The sequence below is a fragment of the Pseudopipra pipra genome, chromosome 16 (assembly GCF_036250125.1).
Source record: "Pseudopipra pipra isolate bDixPip1 chromosome 16, bDixPip1.hap1, whole genome shotgun sequence".
NCBI classification, from domain to species: domain Eukaryota; kingdom Metazoa; phylum Chordata; class Aves; order Passeriformes; family Pipridae; genus Pseudopipra; species Pseudopipra pipra.
In genome coordinates this window covers 13,905,583-13,922,499 of record NC_087564.1, presented here as the reverse complement: position 1 = coordinate 13,922,499, position 16,917 = coordinate 13,905,583, and the positions used below count along the sequence as shown (strand labels likewise).

At 54.6% G+C, this 16,917-nt stretch overlaps 1 protein-coding gene across 8 annotated transcripts in view; it reads right to left on the bottom strand.

The window, feature by feature from the left end:
- The window catches only part of MPRIP (myosin phosphatase Rho interacting protein), a 75,524-nt gene that overhangs the window by 48,952 nt on the left and 9,655 nt on the right, over positions 1 to 16,917 (bottom strand). For all 8 annotated transcript variants that reach the window (XM_064673270.1, XM_064673271.1, XM_064673276.1 and 5 more), the window contains exons 2-3: positions 15,123 to 15,200; positions 12,968 to 13,033 (exon numbers count right to left, since the gene is read on the bottom strand). In XM_064673270.1, the coding sequence (XP_064529340.1) occupies positions 12,968 to 13,033; positions 15,123 to 15,200 (144 nt within the window). The remainder of the gene's footprint in view (positions 1 to 12,967; positions 13,034 to 15,122; positions 15,201 to 16,917) is intronic.

The window sequence follows — 16,917 nt, the reverse complement described above, 5'->3', positions numbered from 1 at the left end:
CAGAAGCCATCATCCCCTTTCACAGAAGAAGGCACCTCTGCAGATTTGGCCTTGGCACTGCCAATGTGGCTCTGCACTGGCAGCAAACCTGCACCAGCACATGGAGGGGACAGGACAGCTGTCCAGGTGTGCAGCCAGAGACGCAGGAACACCCTCCCAAGTTGGATAAACGCCATAACCCTTCTCCAGCCCCATCACATATTTCCCCACCATTGACCCTAGCTTGTTCATCACAGGTGCTGACTGCAGGCTCCTGAAATTTGTTTTAGTGGAGGAGCTCCCCATGGCTCCAGGTCACCCACCCCAAAGAGGTGGGATGGGTTAGCAAGTGCCACACATGCCTGTCTCTGCATGCCAGGCCCCTAAAGAGCCCTCCTGAGCCTCTACCAGGAAATAAAACAACATCAGCTCCACTTCTGCCAGTGGGAAGGAATTTTCTTCCCTGGGAGCAGTTTGAGAAGGGGCTGAAGTGCAGGGGCTGGGCAGGAGAGTTCAGCCAGGGGCCGCTTTTAAGCGAAGTCGGTGTTTATGTCCACAGACAGCGAGTCTAAACACTGAGCGAGGCCGAGAGCTGCCTGCGAACTGCCCGGGAGCACCCTCGGGCTCCTCTCCCACCCAGTGCCACCTCAGCCAGGCACGGGCAGCTCCCATTCTGGGGGTGCCCAGACAGCAAGTTCGGTGCCACACATCCCATCTGTAGCTCTGCCCCCAAGGGTATCCATCCGGCGAGCGGGTGCTGGAGCGGAGCAAGCCCGGCCGGGGCTGTGCGGAGGCTGGAGTCGGCTTGTCTTGGCCTTATAAGGCTATTTTCGCACTGCTCTTGCAGCTCCCAGCTGCTCCCCACTCCAAAGCAGGGTCGGAGCTGGCAGCCAGAGCCTAGCCTGCCTCCTTCCTGTTAACCTCTTTCCTGCTGAACGGCCTCCAAGGGGTCCGTGCATGATGGGAACAGCCTTATCCTGTCCTGGCACAACCACCCGTGCCTGGCAAGGAGGGTCAGCAAACCCAGTGGCGGTCACCAAGTGGGTTCAACCTCCCTCAGCACTAGGGTCTGAGCCTGTGCATCCTCAACAGCACTGCCAAATCCAGGGAGTCCTTCAGGGAAACTTGCGCCCATGGATATGCACACTCCACATCCAACGCCACTCTAGGGGAACAGGGACAGAGATGCAGAGAACATCGGCACCGTGACGGAAATGAGAGCAAGGTCCCACTAGGATGGGGGTCGAGAGGCTGCTCTGAGCTGTCATCCCGGCTGTTTGGAGGCCAAAGCAATAGCCAAACATTGCACAAAGAGCTTGAAGCATCCGCTCAACCCCTATCCCAGCTCTTTGGAGACCAAAGCAGAAGCCAAGCTTTGCAGAGATGCTTGATGGCCCTGCAATGCCAAAGGCACCGCCTCACAGCCCTGCAAACCAAAGAGTTATTCTTTCCTCTTGCTCTCCGGGATTTAGATGCATTTAAAATGCAAAATGTCCTCCTCCCCTCCTTAGAAGAGGGTGGGAGGAATACATGATAACGGATCCGACCCCATCTGCTCGCAGCTGCCAGCGTGGCACCTTCCCCACTCCCCAATGCACAGGCTCAACAGCCAAAGGGGAAGCAGATATCTACAGCCTTCCAGGGAGTTGTCATGGTAATCAGCCCGATGGCAAAAACCTGGTGAGACCACGCACTAGGATGGTAAATACAGGAGGGACCAGAGCTTGGTGCAGGGATTATGGCGGGAGAGTTGCCTGGAGAGGGAAACGCAGTCATCTGGGGGTGGGAAGAAAAAACGGGTTTCATTTGCATCTTGATGTTTGAATTTTAAATTGCACTGTTCCAAACTGGCCTTGTCAACTTTATCCTCCACCCCCTCAGTGTAGGAGACAAGTCCCAGGTGGTCCCTGCACGGCGCTGCCAGGCTCACATGTGCAGGAGCTCACCACCACCTCCAGGAATGCCGGCTCCCATGTCCCTCCCCAGGAGCAAGGGGCTTCACCAAACACCAGAAACCATGTTCCCAGAAGGTCACCCCCATACAAAGATGGTTATACACACAGTGGTGCCAATTTTGGAGACAGGTCAGGGGGTTGGAAACTTGGATCGAGGCAGAATGATCTCCACCTGTGTTGGACAGCCCTGTTCCACCACAGCTGGACCTGGATTTCTGCTTCATGGGGGTGAGGGAAACACGACCAAGGCCAAGGGTCATCCAAGGAAAGCAACAAATTAAATCAATCAAATCTCTGTACCTCCCTGAGTGAATCCATCTCCCCTCCAGGCCAGAAGGGAAGGAGGCACAGGTCTCCCAGTCTCCAGCCATTCCACAACCTCTCCTGCAAATGCAACTGAACAGAGGAGTAGGAGCAGACACACAGCGACAGACCGAGCCATCAGCACCATCATAGCTGTGTGAAGCCACCTCCAAAAGCTGCTGCCTGGAGCTCTGGATAATTTAGGGCCCTGCACTGCCCTGCTGCTGTGGTGGGGTTTCCCCAAGGACCCCCTCAACCCGCAAGGACTGTCAATACAGTGTCTTGCACCAGCCCTCAACAACTGCAGGGGAGGAGAGGACAATCCTGGGGATCAGCAGCACCAGATCCACCGGAGGCTCGGGCAACTCCCACGGGCACAGATGCTTCAGTGGAAGTTCTTGAATCCGGACAAATTAGTCTGGAAATCTCATTATTCCCCAGCGCTGCTCTTATGAGCTTTGCAGAGCTTCCTGCAGGGCTGGGAATACCAGGCAGCAGAGCTCCCAGGGCACTTGGGGGTCTGCAGTTGGAGGGGCGAGGGTCGACCCAAGCACAAGAGGCTGGGTCGGGCTGGCCAAACAAGCAGCACCCACATCCTACACCCTACACTCACACTCCCACAAAAAACCCCATACCTGCTCTGCGTTGCTCCCAGAAGCTTCCTGACAAGCTCTGCAGACCTTTCCAACAGTCCAGGCGACAGCTGGAGAGCGTTTTCTGAACTTTGACTGTTGGTCATCCCACTGAATGGCACAAAATGGGAGGCTTTTGGGCCAGTTCCTAGAAGAAAAGCTCCCAACAGGCACACACAGCTGTTGTGTGGCAAGGAGACCACCCAGCAACAACTCGAGCTGGGCTCTGCTGGCACATGCAAGGTGTGGTGGAGGTGCTGGTGCAGACAGCAAAGAGCCATCCTGGCCAGGCAGGCACCATCAGGTTCAAAGGCAAGTGGCATCCAGGGCAAAAAGTGCTTCAAACACCCAGGAAAAGATTGGGAATAACACACCAGACTGCTGGAGCTGTCCCTGTGTCCCAGGGGAGCAGTGTTTTCTCCCTAAACCTGCTGCTCACATCTGGCTCCTGCACTTCCAGAGGAGTTCAGGGAGAGGAGGCAGTTCACAGCCGTGAGCTGCTCCCAGGAGCACTCTGCAACCTCTCCTTTGGAAGCAGCCATTCGACCCCAGCAGAGAGGAGCAATCTGGGCCTGAGGAATCCGAGGGGGCTGAGCCCGAGAAGATTTTCTCCATCCCCCATGCCTGGGATGACAGACTTCACCCCCCCAACATCAGCCTGTGCACAGCATTAACCTCCCATGCAAGCCAAACGTCCCCTCCCTCCACACATCTGCTCCATCCATAATCCCTACTGCCCCTCCCCTAATGGGAAAGCAGCCAGGAAAGTGAACCAAAACCCTAATTATATCCCAGTAGCTCCCCAGCGCCCTGGTGATCCCTGTGACTTTATCAATGTGATCGCAACACAGCTGATGAAATGAGGAGGAAAGGGCCAAGGCTGGGTGTGCTCCAAAACCCCACCTTTTCTCCCCAGCCACAGCACCACAACAGGTGGAAATCCCGTGTGAGCTCAGGATGCTGCTGGGACACTTCTAAAATCACTCCTGCAGGCCTGTCCCTTCTGCCTCCTCTGCCCAGGGACCACATCACCCACAGCAAAGGGAACGGGGAGGAGAGTGGTGACAATCGTGGGCCACGGTGCAAGAGCAGCCTTGGCCTTGCTGCAGGTTTCCAGGGCACTGTTTGGCCATAAAATCATGGAGACCCACAGCTATGGCACCCAAGGCATGGGTTGTGCAAGAGTGAGGACACAGGATCAGGATCACATCATAGAATCACAGAATGGTTTCGGTTGGAAGGGACCTAAAAGACCATCTCATTCCATCCCCTGCCATGGGCAGGGACACCTTCCACCAGACCAGGTTGCTCCAAGCCCCATCCAACCTGGCCTTGGACACTTCCAGGGATGGGGCAGTCAGTCACGGCTTCTCTGGGCAACCTGTGCCAGGGCCTCACCACCCTCACAGGGAAGGATTTTTTCCCCACAGCCCCATGGCAGGGAGTACCATGACAGCAAAGACAGGTCATGGCTGTGGGGTGCATGCCAGGAAAACATGGGGGAAAAAACTCTCCATGGTAGGTGGGACCTTCCCAGCTCTCCCCAGCACCTCAAGTCCCACAGGTAGCACCTCTGCCCCAGGGACCTGCTCTCCCATAACAGTGGAAGAAGTCTTGGAAGAGCTGAGCTGCCTGTGGTGGGTGGAGGGGTACAAGCCTGTTAGCACACACTTCAACAAACCAGCTCTTGGATCAGATCCTGCAGGAAGGAGGTGAAGGGTAAATGAAGTTGCTGCACACGTGATTTACCTATGGTAATTTTAACTTCCAGCAAGGCTGTCTGGCTGTTTTATCTTGCTGCCTACTTGCAGTCAGACTTCAATGATTGCAGGAATAAGTCTTTTCCACACCTTTGAAGGAACAGGGCAAAATAAAAAGGTCTTATAAAACATGTATTACCAAAGGCACATTCACACGCTGTTTACCTGGTCCAGCAGGAAGGAAAAAGAGTATTTTGATGGCTTTTTTTTTTTAATATCTTACAGTCCATGATAACTCAATGAGCAAGACCAATAATCAAACAGGCCTGGAAATTCTCACTTTTCACCAAAAATGCCTCAAAACAGCACAGAAAAAAGGGGGAAGACTCCAGCAAAAACCCTGAGAAAAGCCGTTTACAAAACCTCACTGAAGACCTCGGCTTGTCTCCACGCAAGTTTTAACCTGACAACATCCCTTTTACAGACTCCAAACCTGATGAATAATTCATGTCTGGGATAAAGCAGAAATATCATATTCACCAATGCTTACCTAACAGAGGAACAAGGACTGCAAATAAGTAATTTATTAACCCCAAACCGTGTTGCTGCTTGAACAGAGGGCACACCTTGGCTTTTGGCCCCAAAAACACTGGTGGAAGAAAAATTGCTCTTGAGCTGTTGCAAGAGCCCACCGGGGGCTGGCTGAGACCCCTCACTCTCATCACACCTTCAGCACAAACATGCCTTGTCCTTGGGGGGAACCCCCCAAGAGCAAGGCTGGGAGATGCCACCCTCCTTCCTCCTCCTCCTCTTTGGTGGTCACAGCCCCTTCTCTGTCGGGAAGAACGCGGCGGTGGGAAGCCCACGGTGGTGGGAAGCCCACAACCCCGCGCTCGCCCACGGCTCCAGCCGCTTTCTCAGGCATTCCAAAATTTGGCCGGAGTCTCTTTTTGCAGCACACCCCCCCCTCCACGGCTGGACGGCTGCCTAATTGCGTATTTATTTATTTCTGCATTTTCCCAGCTCCCCGCACACACTGGCGCAGGGCGGGGGGAAAGCCAAGGCCAGCTCCCAAACGCGGACCCAAAAAAAAAAAATCCCCAAAAAACCAGGGGAGTGCAGCTCCCCACATTCCCCGGAGGCTGGGAGGAAGCTGGGAAGCGCAGGGCTGGCTGGGAAAGGGGTGGGAGTGGGGGGCAGGAAGGGGGGACGCCGGCGGCATCGCCCACCCCCTTTGCTTTGTGCGCGCTTGGGGAAATTAAAAATAGCTGCGTCCAAAGAGTGGCTGCAAGCGCCACAAAGAGCGTGTTGAGCAGAGGCAGCTGCAAGCTATTTGCTGCCCCTGGTAATCAGCATCTCGGCTTGCAGAGCCCCTCTGGCCCCCCCAGCCCCTTCCTCCCCTGCCAGAAGCTGCCGCTGCCTTTCTCCAACCCACATATGTCATGTCAACAATCAATGAATACAGGATCTCTGCCGGGGGAAAAAAAGGGGGAACGCGCTTTGATTTTTGGAGCAGCTTTGTTGCCTTGTTCCATTCACGTCCTCGTCCTCCTCTCTGAGCTGTCACCGAGGGTTTTGCGGCACTGAATCCCATCAGGCAACGCCAGGATATCCCGTGCCACCCAGCAGGGATGGGATCCTCGGCGGGAACAGGGATTTGCCAGCCACTGGGATGCTGCTGCTTCTAAAGATTCCTTTAAGCAGCAGGAAAAGGGATACAATTGCCCAGCATTACCCACTGGTGGTCCTTGCCAACCTCATCTGGTGGCCAATGACAGGGCTGGAAAGAATTAAATTCAGCCCATCCTCACCACAGAGTGCAGGTGGCAGGTTCGGGGCCATACCACAGACACCTCCTTTCACACCCCCTTTCCAGCACCAGGCAACAGCAGGGCAAAAAAACTGTGGTTTTGTTGGTTCCCTGGGTGGTTTGGTCACTCCTGTCCCTGTGGACTGGCACAGCTGCTTGGAAGCCCAGGACTGCCCTGGCTTGGAGAGAGCTGGGACCAGGCACCCACTTCCTCTGCTGCCTGAGGGGGACCACAGGGCTCATGTGTTGGTAACTGTGCTCGGCCTTAGCTGTGTCCCTTCACTGCCAGCCCTGACATCTTTGCTGCTAAATGCCATCAGTTTGATTTCTACGTTAACATTTTACAGTAAATCACAATCTTTCCTTCACCAAGAGCCCACAGCCAGGCTGAAGGCCACGGGTATGGAGCCCAGGTTTCCAGAAGTCATTCCAGCTGCTTTAAGTGCCTGTTTCACTCTGCCTCCCGCGAACAAGATAAATGCAATCTAAACTCCAGCTCACTTCCCTCGCTGGTCTGGCACACGTCTTCTACACAAATGTCTTTGCTAGGTCTCAAGAGACGAGGAGTGGGGAAAAAGCAGAAGGATGGAGCCACTTGAACCTGTCCTCACTGCACAGCCTAAGAGCAATTCCAGCTTTGCGGCTCGCCCTGCAGAAGACAATGGGGGCTGTGTTGTTTCCAGGAAGGAAGCACCTGGGCCAGGTCATCAAAGCAGCTTGTGTTAGGAGGTCGCTGGCTGGATCAAGCTCTCTCAACTCTGCTTTTATCCTCTCACTGCCTGTTAACTCCCAAACTTCCCGCCATGGACTGCTTCACACTTGGGCCTCTCCCGAGCGGGTCCTGCAGGCACCAAATGCCCTTCTTGGGGCACTGGGATGGGGACAACAGTGTTCTCCAAGCTCACAATAAACCCAGGCACTTTTGGTGTCCCAATGATGGTCTCTGGCCATCAATGGTCACCAGGACTGGTGTTGGAGCCATCCCTGGAGCAGCCCTTTCCTGTTCCCTCAGCCTCCCCAAACTGCCCTTCTGCAGCTCAGCAGTTTTACCTTCCCAAACACACTAAGCCAAACTAAAAGAGGTAAAACACAAGAGGGCACAGTAGGGTAGGAACCAGTCATGAAGGAGCCCACAGGTTCTTGACACCAGGACCCACCTCCAGCAGCACCCGGGGCAGGACACTTTGGGCAGAAAGAAATGGGAAGACAGGAACCCCAAAGTCACTGTTACAGGATCCCCACACCCAACCCCAGTAATGACATTTGGATCAGCATCAAGCAAGACATTAATATAAAACCACAAAGGAAAATCTGTGTATCCTTCTCACACCCCCTTCAAGGCTGCTTGGTCCTGGCTTCAGCAATGCCCGGGGAAACAAGTTCTCAGGGCTCCCTGTAGGTTCATGGATTTTTTTCCCCAAAATCAGTACTGAAAATTAAACATAACAAATCCTTCAAAGATGCTACTGCATCATCTTTGAGATATGCACTAAACATCCCAGGTGAAACCTCCTCACAGATCATCATCCACCCTGCAGGACCCACTCTGACTTGATCCCATCCAGTCTCAGAAAAAAATTGGGATGGGGGTCCCTGCCACTGTCCAAGTCTTGCACATTCACTCCCCTCCAGCCTTTCTGTCTCAGATTGCTTTAAATTTCAAACACACTTTGATTCAAGCCAAAAGCTTTTTATGCTAAACAGAAACTGAAAGTCTTGATCTGGCAAACAGAGGCACTGGCAAAATTATGTCCATGGGGGGAAACCACTGGGGACGAGGGGAATAGGGTTTGTAAAGCCTGGTGCTCCAGCAGAGGAGGGGGCAGGGAGAGCTTGGAAACACTTAAATGGCAAAACCTGTGGAAAAAGTAAGGACAGAGAGGCCAGGATGTTTAAGGTCCGTTTTTAATCCCTGCCAATGAATTTCCATTCTGTGCCAAAACTGAAATAAACTGCTTTGATCTGAAAAGGAGGAGAAAAACACACACACGGGTTCTTGGCTTCTTAAAACAATACAGATGACAAAGGAGGCAACTACGATGAAAATTAACGCGTGCAGCTCTGCTGACAGTGACGTTTTAAAATGCCCCTTTCCTCCAAATAAAGAGGACTCTGGAGGGGGTCAATTAGGAAACAATTACACAGGTCTGTGGATCACAGCATCACCGAGCACACATCCCTCCTTCCCTCTGATCCCCCTCCAGCAGCCACCAATGCTTACATCTGTCTCCTTTTTTAACCATTTATCAATTCCTTAGGTTTCCATGGCCAGGAGCGGGGCCTGGGGCCGAGCAGGGCTCCAGATGTGACCCTGCAGCCCCCTGTGCGGTGCCAGACCTCCCACCTCTGAGCTGGCCTCTCTTCTCCTATTTATACACCCATCCCAGGGGTCCCAGTGCTCCCCTAACCATTCCCAGATGCCAGGCTGGCCTTGCTCTTCATCCCACCCCAGTCCCATCAGTTCCTGGCTCCCTCCTGACCTCCTTCCCTGCCATCACAGGCTGGAGCAGGGATGTCCATTTCATTGTACTGAGGTTAATGATATTATGATCCATCTGAGTTCCTGATTTAGGAGCAGGACCACTGTGCTGTGAGCCCAGGAAGAGTCTGCAATGCTGCCACAGAGAACACAACCACCCAACCCCAGTAACCTCTGGTACTGAGGTGGTTTAAGCATCCTCTTAGACCCCTTCCCAATTTTAGAAAGCAATTTGACTCCAGCAAATAGGGGGTAGGGGTAGAATCAGGGCTCACAGCCCATCCTCACACTTTACCACGCTGGAAGGTGCCAGACACGGAGCGAGACCAGTTTGTTGGGAGAAGGATATGCCATGTCCAGGGATGCTCCTCCTGAACCACTGCAAGGCAACTAGAAAAGTCCATCCAGAAGATGCTATCACTTGGCATTAGTTATCCACAACACCTTTGAGATGCTCCCAGGTGAGCCTGAATTTTGTCCTACTTTCAAACCACCATATGCACAAAGGAAAAAACCCCCACAATTATTAGTCTCAGGTAGACTGAAAGGAGGCCTGCAGTGACATGAGAATACCTCCAGGGAGGATGCAAAAGGCCAACCTAGTAAAAATCCCAGCTCAAGAAAAGTGGCACAGGGGCAAACTGAAGCACAGAGACAAGGCCTGGCCCATGGACATGTAATGAATAATCAACAAGCTGTGCTGGAGATCCAGACCCTCTCCTCTCACCTGCTCTAGCCACAGGACTAGATCCATCCCCAGGCTGCACCGAGGCCATGGGCCCACCTGCAGGTCCAGGGAGGGATTAGGCAGTGCTCTCCATCCCTACAAAGCCCCTCCTGCCTCTTCTCCACTACGTTCCCACGCAGCAGGGCTCTATTTATAGAGACCTCGACCGCTAATTATAGATCGCAGCAATCAAAACAAAAGGAGGCAGAAGCTCTGCACTTGCCACTCATTGGCTCCGTCCCCTTAGCTCGGCACTGCTCTTGTGGCAGCTCCCATATCCCAACCAAAACCTTCCAAACCACCCCAGCACCGTGGTGCCAGGCTGCTCTCCCGTGGCAGCAGCTGCTGTGGTTTCACTGGGGACCACAGGGTGTTTTACCAGGAGAACTGAAACTTGTCCTTGGACACTCACAACACAGCAGCTCAATCCCAAGCCTGTCCCTGACTTCCTGTCACCCTCTTTGCTGCCTTCCCTCAATGGAAGACAGGCTTTGCTGGATGCTTCAGCTGTTTCACACAAACGTCAACCCCTGTCATCATCCAGCATGAAGGTTTATCAAACAGCAGGAGCAAGTCAGTGCTGAGGGGTAATTGCGGGGGTTCAGCGTGGGAAGGCAACCCTGAGTGATCAGACAGCCTCCATATCCACCCGCGGCTGGGAGGGAGGAATTTCTGCACGTCTGAGCAGGCTCGGCTTAGCCAGGGCTCAGCAGAGCTGGGAACGGCTGCTGGCACACTCCCCATGGAGGGGAAGGGGATGTGATCTGCTTGGCATTCCCAGGGGCCAGGCAGGCTCTGGGTGCCAGCAACTGCATGCAGCAGAAAGAGGGAGACCCCAGAGAGAGAGTCTGGCAGCTCAGCCTAGTTCAAGGGGATAAAGGTCTGTGCACATCCTCCCCATCGCGGCCATCATGCGGAAGTTTGAGTTTTCAGACTAGAAATATGGCAGAGAAAGGACAGACAGAAGGGTGGACATACAGAAAGAAGGAGGCTGAGCCTGAGCATAGACTTGGGATCAGCTCAAGTCTCAGGAGGGAGCTGGATGCCAGTGGGGTGGCTGGTGCCTGCTTGTCCCACCTTCTATGCCCAAAATGCTCCAAACCAATACCAAACTTGACCCATCCCATGGTAAAAGGCCCCTGTGCCCAAGGCTACTCTGTTCTGCAGCACCGACATCTTTTGGGACCCCTGAGGTCTCCCCAGCTTGTGCCTTTGAGCCACCCCTCCACACCCCACTGCCCTCCAACCTGCTGGGAGCGGGGAGCAGAGTCTCCCTGGGCAGGCATAGGAGCGTCTCCACCACCATCACCAACCCTGGACTGCCCTCCCAAGCTCACCCCTCCCTCCAATCCCATTTTTAATAACAGCAGAAATTGCCAAACCCACAAAATTAATGTCTAAAAGGTTCAAGGCAGAGCCATTCAATCCCAGCCTGGAACTGCCTGGGAGGTCTCTGGCCAGCTGCTGCCCAGCTATCGCACACTGTGGAGGCTGCTCCGCACCGAGGCCCCCACGGGACCCCCACTCAGCTCCCGAGGGGAACTGGGGCACACTGGGGGTAGATCATCCCATTTGCATGGGCTGCAAAGTGGATCCCTCACGGAAAAACCAGCGTCCCCCTGGGTGAGGCCCCAGCCCTGTTACTCCTTCCCAGCCTGTGGAGGTGGTGGGCAAGGAGCCGGCACAGTTGGAGGAGTGGAGAGCCACAGGCAGGGAGCAGAACACCTCAGGGGAGGAATTAGTGCTCTGCAGCAATGCCTGAGGTGTTGGGGCACAGGACTGGCTCCTCACATCCCCCACAGCCTGACCTGAGTGCCACCAGTCCCCTCCAGTGACCCCTAACACCCAGCCATCACTGCCTGATGCTGTGGGGTAGTGACAGCAGAGCTGGTGCAGGCAGCAGCACAGATCCCACGCAGGGACGTGCTCCACAGAAAGGTCAGGAGAGTATTTTTACACCATGTGTCAGACTCCAATGAGGAGGAAGGATCCGTGACTGTCTCCTTCAGCTATGGCAAGGCCAGACTCTCCTGACCACCTCCAATGGCACCACAAAGGGCCATGGGGGCAGCAAGTCCAGGTGCCAGCACGGTGGGATGTCACACTGTCCAGGACACCATCCCACGCTGCACATGTGCACGTTCCCTTTTTGTTTGTATTTTTCCACTTTCTCCCTTCTCAAGGGGAAAAAGCCCAAGAGACGCCTGGAGAACCACAGGATGCTCCTGCTGTCCTCTGCGTGCTCTCTGGCAACAGTCCCCTAGGGTGCACAGGGCTGGGGCACTGCCCAGGTGCTTCTGCCCAGATGCAGCAGAATCTGGGGCAGGTCAGGATGCAAAGAGGCAAAAAAAATCCCAGACTGTGTTTCCCAGCATCCTTGTACCTCTGCCTCACATTGGGGCATCTCCCTGCTCCAGCCAGACACAAACCACTGTCCTATCAGGGTTAGGACAGAAAACACCAGCCCAGCGCAGAGCCAGGTTGCTGACACTGAAAATGTATTAAAGCCTCCCCCGCTCCTACGGAAGACATTTAAATTATTTAGGGCACTTGGACCAACCCCAAGTGAAAATACAAACAAACACACGGCATGAAATTTGAGCCGCACTTGCCCTGCCTCCCCATCCCGCGGTGCCCTCGCAGGAGGCATTGGAGGAGGACCAAGGCACACTGACCTTGTAGGGAGCCTCCCCGCCACAGACACAGGTTTCTGTATGTCCCTGTTCCACAGATGCACTGTGCCCAGTGGTTTTGTGAACCTCCTGCCCAGGTGGATCCCAGCACATGGGTACCCACCATGCCAGAATACACAACCTCAGGCACCCTCCCACAGGTTTGCTGTAGCCAGGAGGATAAATCAGCAGCCCAGGGTGGTCAGGGCAGGGTTGACACGCTGGGTTCTTCAGCCCCACTCTGCAGCTCACTGTGGAGGGGTTTCCCTTCCTTTGATCCTCCTCTGTTTCTCCAACAGGAGCAGTGCTGGTGGCATGCTGCAGCTCCGGGGCGGGCAAGCAGTGGGAAGGCATTCCAGCTGACCTACTTTCCACGGGCATCGCTAGGCAGGGCCTTCTTCCCGGACACTGCCAAGGTGATTCACCACCACCAAAACCCAGCTGGCTCCAAGGAACAGGGCAGGAAGGAGGCGGGGGGGATGACACTAGGGTTTCCCCCAGTGCTTCCTGCCAGCAATCCCACACCAGGCGGGACCCACCACCCTCTGCAGACCATCCACCAAGCTCCCACGCAAACCTAGCCTGGCATTGAGCCAAACCCAGCAAGCACAACTCTCCTCCAGCTTGGCAGAGCATTCCAAGGGCAGAAGACAACCCTGGCTGATCCCCACATCCTGGACACGGCTGTGTCTCTGCCCAGCAGCACTTACCATCTCGTCGAGGGCGTAGCGCAGCAGCCCGTGCTCGTAGAGGATGAAGAACCGGCGCTGCCATTTCTGCAAGAGAAGACAGAGAGCTGGGTCACAGCAGTGCCAACCAGTCCCTCGAGTGCACAGAAGCTGGGGGTCTGCGTGCACCAGGCCCACATTGCCCGTTGCTAATTTACTGTCTGGCTTTGTGGGCACCCAAAGGAGGCTGTTTTGGGGTTTCTTCCCCACCCCGCTCCTCTCTGCATTCAGACAGACCCCAAACTGCCCTGGTTTAACTATACAGAGGACAAAAATAACTAAAGACAAAAGACTCTTCCACTCCCAGCAGAGACATCCACAAGCCCTGTCACTGCTCTCCAAACCACCAAAGACCTGCAGGAACCACAGAATATATAGAGTTGGAAGGGACCCATCAGAATCATCGAGTCGAACTCCTGCCCCTCCACAGGACATCCCAACAATCCCACCACATGCCTGAAACGTTGTCAAAACAATTCTTGGACTTGAGCAGGCTTGGGGCTGTGACCACTGCCCTAAGTAGCCTGTTCCAGTGCTCAACCACCCACTAGGCGAAAAACCTTTCCCTCATATCTAACCTGAACCTCTCCTGACTCAGCTTCATGCCAGGAATACCAGGGACAGCAGAAGGATTCCCGAAGTAACTGCTCCCAGCCCTCAGCTTCATCCTGCATCATCTATTCCAGCACCCAGTGCTGGAGGGTGACAGGGTGTCATGTCAGACGTCCCCCAGCAGTGCATGAGCTCGATTTGGATGGTGGCAGTACCTCCAGGGTGGCACTGCCCAGGCGGTCCTGGCACCACGCTGGCACTGCTGTTTCTGCAGCTGCACAGCAAACCAGATTGGAGAACTGATCTGGCTGGAAAACTGCTTTTTTCATGTGTGCCAGCTTGTTTTCAGCCAAGAGCAAAAACTGGTTCAGCAAGCTGAAATAAAAAAGGTCCTGGATTCATAGCCCCAGTGCAGCAATTCTTATCTTGCTTTTCTCAGCCCTTTGGGCAAAGTCCAGAGTGCTCTGGGACAAGCAAAACTACCAAGGGCCCTGTGCACTTCCACAAGCCCCAGATGAGCAGGCAGCCTAGAGCCTGGAGGGAACTAGGGTCTCACGTCCCCTTAATGGTGGGCCAGCAAGCCTGGTACTAGCTGTGACTCCAAATAATGACCCATATACCCCAGGCTGAACTCAGAACCCAATGCTTGCTCACTCGGGAGCGATTTTTTTTATTACCAACAGCTCTGAGAGCATTTTGGCTGCTTGACAGAGGGTTCAGGGACCATTGCCATCCCTCCCACGCACAAGACAGCCCTACCCTGGCAGCCCCAGCAGCAAGTTCCGTGAAAGACAAGCTGGGGGACAGGCTGAAAGTGCTCGTCACAAGCCAGCAGAGAAAGGACACTGGCTTGGCCACATCCTTCTGGGCCTCACACCCCCCAGGGCAGGAAAGTGGGCAATGCTTCGACCCCACATGATGCTGGTGTTTGTGCCAGCCATGAGTAAACCCCTTTGGGAAGGAGCTGAGTGTGTCCTGCTCTGTCTGCAGGTCCCTGCTGCCAACACTTGGCTTCAGAGCTCTGCAGGGTTATAGCAAATGGCAACCACCCCTCAGCCCCTTCCTTGCCTGTCACAAGCATATCCACATTAGGAGATGGGATGCAGCCTCCCTCCAGAGCTCTGGGCATGCCCATGATGAGTTGCAGAAAACAAAGCAGTTGTTTCCAAGCCCCAAAGGAAAACTAGGAGCCTTCTGATGGTCCCAGCATGGCTCAGAGCTGCACAGCCCACAGTCCACTGGCCTGAGAGCCTTCCTGACAGCACGACACGTGTCAGGCCAACCAGTGCAGCATCAAAAAGCAACAGCAACAAGCAATAAAACTGCACAGACTGAGCCTGACCAGCACCTGCAGCGCCCCAGGCTGCTGCCCAGAACAGGAAACCTTGCATCCCAGAGGAGGCATTCAAGCCTTGCTGCAGGAAACATCTTCCAGCTTCCTGGTTTGCACAAGGGGATGGGTGCATGGAGGCGCCTGCAGCACTCCTGGGGTCACAGCCACCCCTGTGGGCAGGGACAGTCCCTTGCTACTCCTCCTGCCACCCCCGCCCACGTCATGGGGAGAGGATGTCTCAGCTTCACTTACCCGGGAGCGATGGACAGGGTTGTCAAAGTCCGTTCCTTCCGGGGCCAGCAGCAGCCAGCCACCATAAATGGGTTTGGCCTGCAAAGAAACAGCAGAGAAACACTCAGGCACAGTGGAAACCGGCTCAACATGGATCAGCACCACAGGGAATCGATGGTCATGGACCACGGGAAACCGCACCAGCACTCAGCACGAAGGCAGCTGTGTGAGCTCAGCCTCCTGCACACATGCAATGTCAGCTTTCCCAGTGCGGGGAACACGGTGCCTGATGGCAACGCGTGATGTGACACATGCCATGTGCCAAGGGGACTGAGACGAGAACTTGGGAGGAAGCAAAACCCCAGGCACAGACTCCAAACACAGCTGCTCCTGCGTGGCATCGTGCCCAGAGCACCAACTCCCGGGTACTGCCAGGCTGCAGAGCCCGTCCTCACCGTCCTTCTCCTCGCCATCGGCAGCGTGCCTCTACTCCAAAGCAATAACACACTCCAAAGGAGAGCTCGGTGTTTTCCGTTTGTTAATTAAGAGAGGAAAAACTACCCAGCGCTGGCAGTTCGCCAGCTCCCAGCCGCTTCCCGTGCCGTGCACATCCAACTCCTGCTTCCTTGCACAAGGGCAGCCCCTGCCAGCCCGCTCCTCCCTGCCAGCAGCCCACGGCTGAGCACACAGGAAGGTCAGAGCCGGGAGGAGGGAAAACAGCTCATTCAGCCGGCCGGGAAGAGAAAGGGAAAGAATACCCGGAAAGAAACTTGCAGCACTGCCGTTTATCAGTGGAAAAAAGAATATCCAGGCTCCTTCCACCAGTGGTTTAGATGCAGAAGTGGTCAGGGTGAAGCAGGCCCACGCCATGGCAAGCAGTGGGATGGGGATAGGCACTGGGAATGTCCTCCCACACAAAGTCCTACAGGCACCGCTCCTGCTGCCTGTCAAGATGCAAACTATGAGCCAACACCTGGCAAGGGCTGGGGCCAAATCCTGGTGCAAGAGTGGCAAGGCATTGCCACACCAGTGAGGCGGCTTCACAGAGATACCATGACAGGCCAGGAGGGAGGAAACCCAGGGCAGATCCAGTTCCAGGAGCCCCTGGGTCTGGGAACTCTGCTTTCCACCACGAAACATCCACGCACGTCCAGCCCAGCCCAGCCAAACAGCGACAAGGACACACGTTCCCAGCTCCTCTCTAAAATGATTCAGTTCATCTTGTTGCTTTCATTCTTTTCTTTCTTGTTCCTTAAAGTTTAAAACTGTTTCCAATTCGTTACCTCCCTTAGATTCCTCCTGCCAGTTTCTGTGGTTTTGTAATGTTAAAAAAAAGTTTCCCCTCTGGAAAAATCCCTGCAAACAATAGAAGAAACTGCCTATGCACCAGAAACTGTCAAATGCATGAAGCACTGAGTAAGCAAACTGGAAACACGCCGGAGGAGCCCTTTTACTGTTTATAAAGTGAAAAGAAATAACAAAATCTCTTATCCCCCTCCACAACGTGACATACCAGCTCGGTGTGTTGCTCTGCCAGCAGCTGGGAAAACACTATTTGAGAAGACCTTCCTTCCTTCCCCCTTTAAATGGGATCAAAATCAATGAAAACGGAGCGCTGGGAGCGGGATCCAAACTTTGGGGAGTTGCTTTCCTGTATCCCAGGGCACCCCTACACCCGCCTGTTCCCATGACCAGCGGTAGCCTCACCCCCGCTGGGGGCACAGAAAGGCACCCACGGGCACCGCAGCCCCCCTGGTTTGGTGAGGAGCCCCAAGACCCCCGTGAGCCCTGTCCAGCTCACCTGGATGCTGGTGCC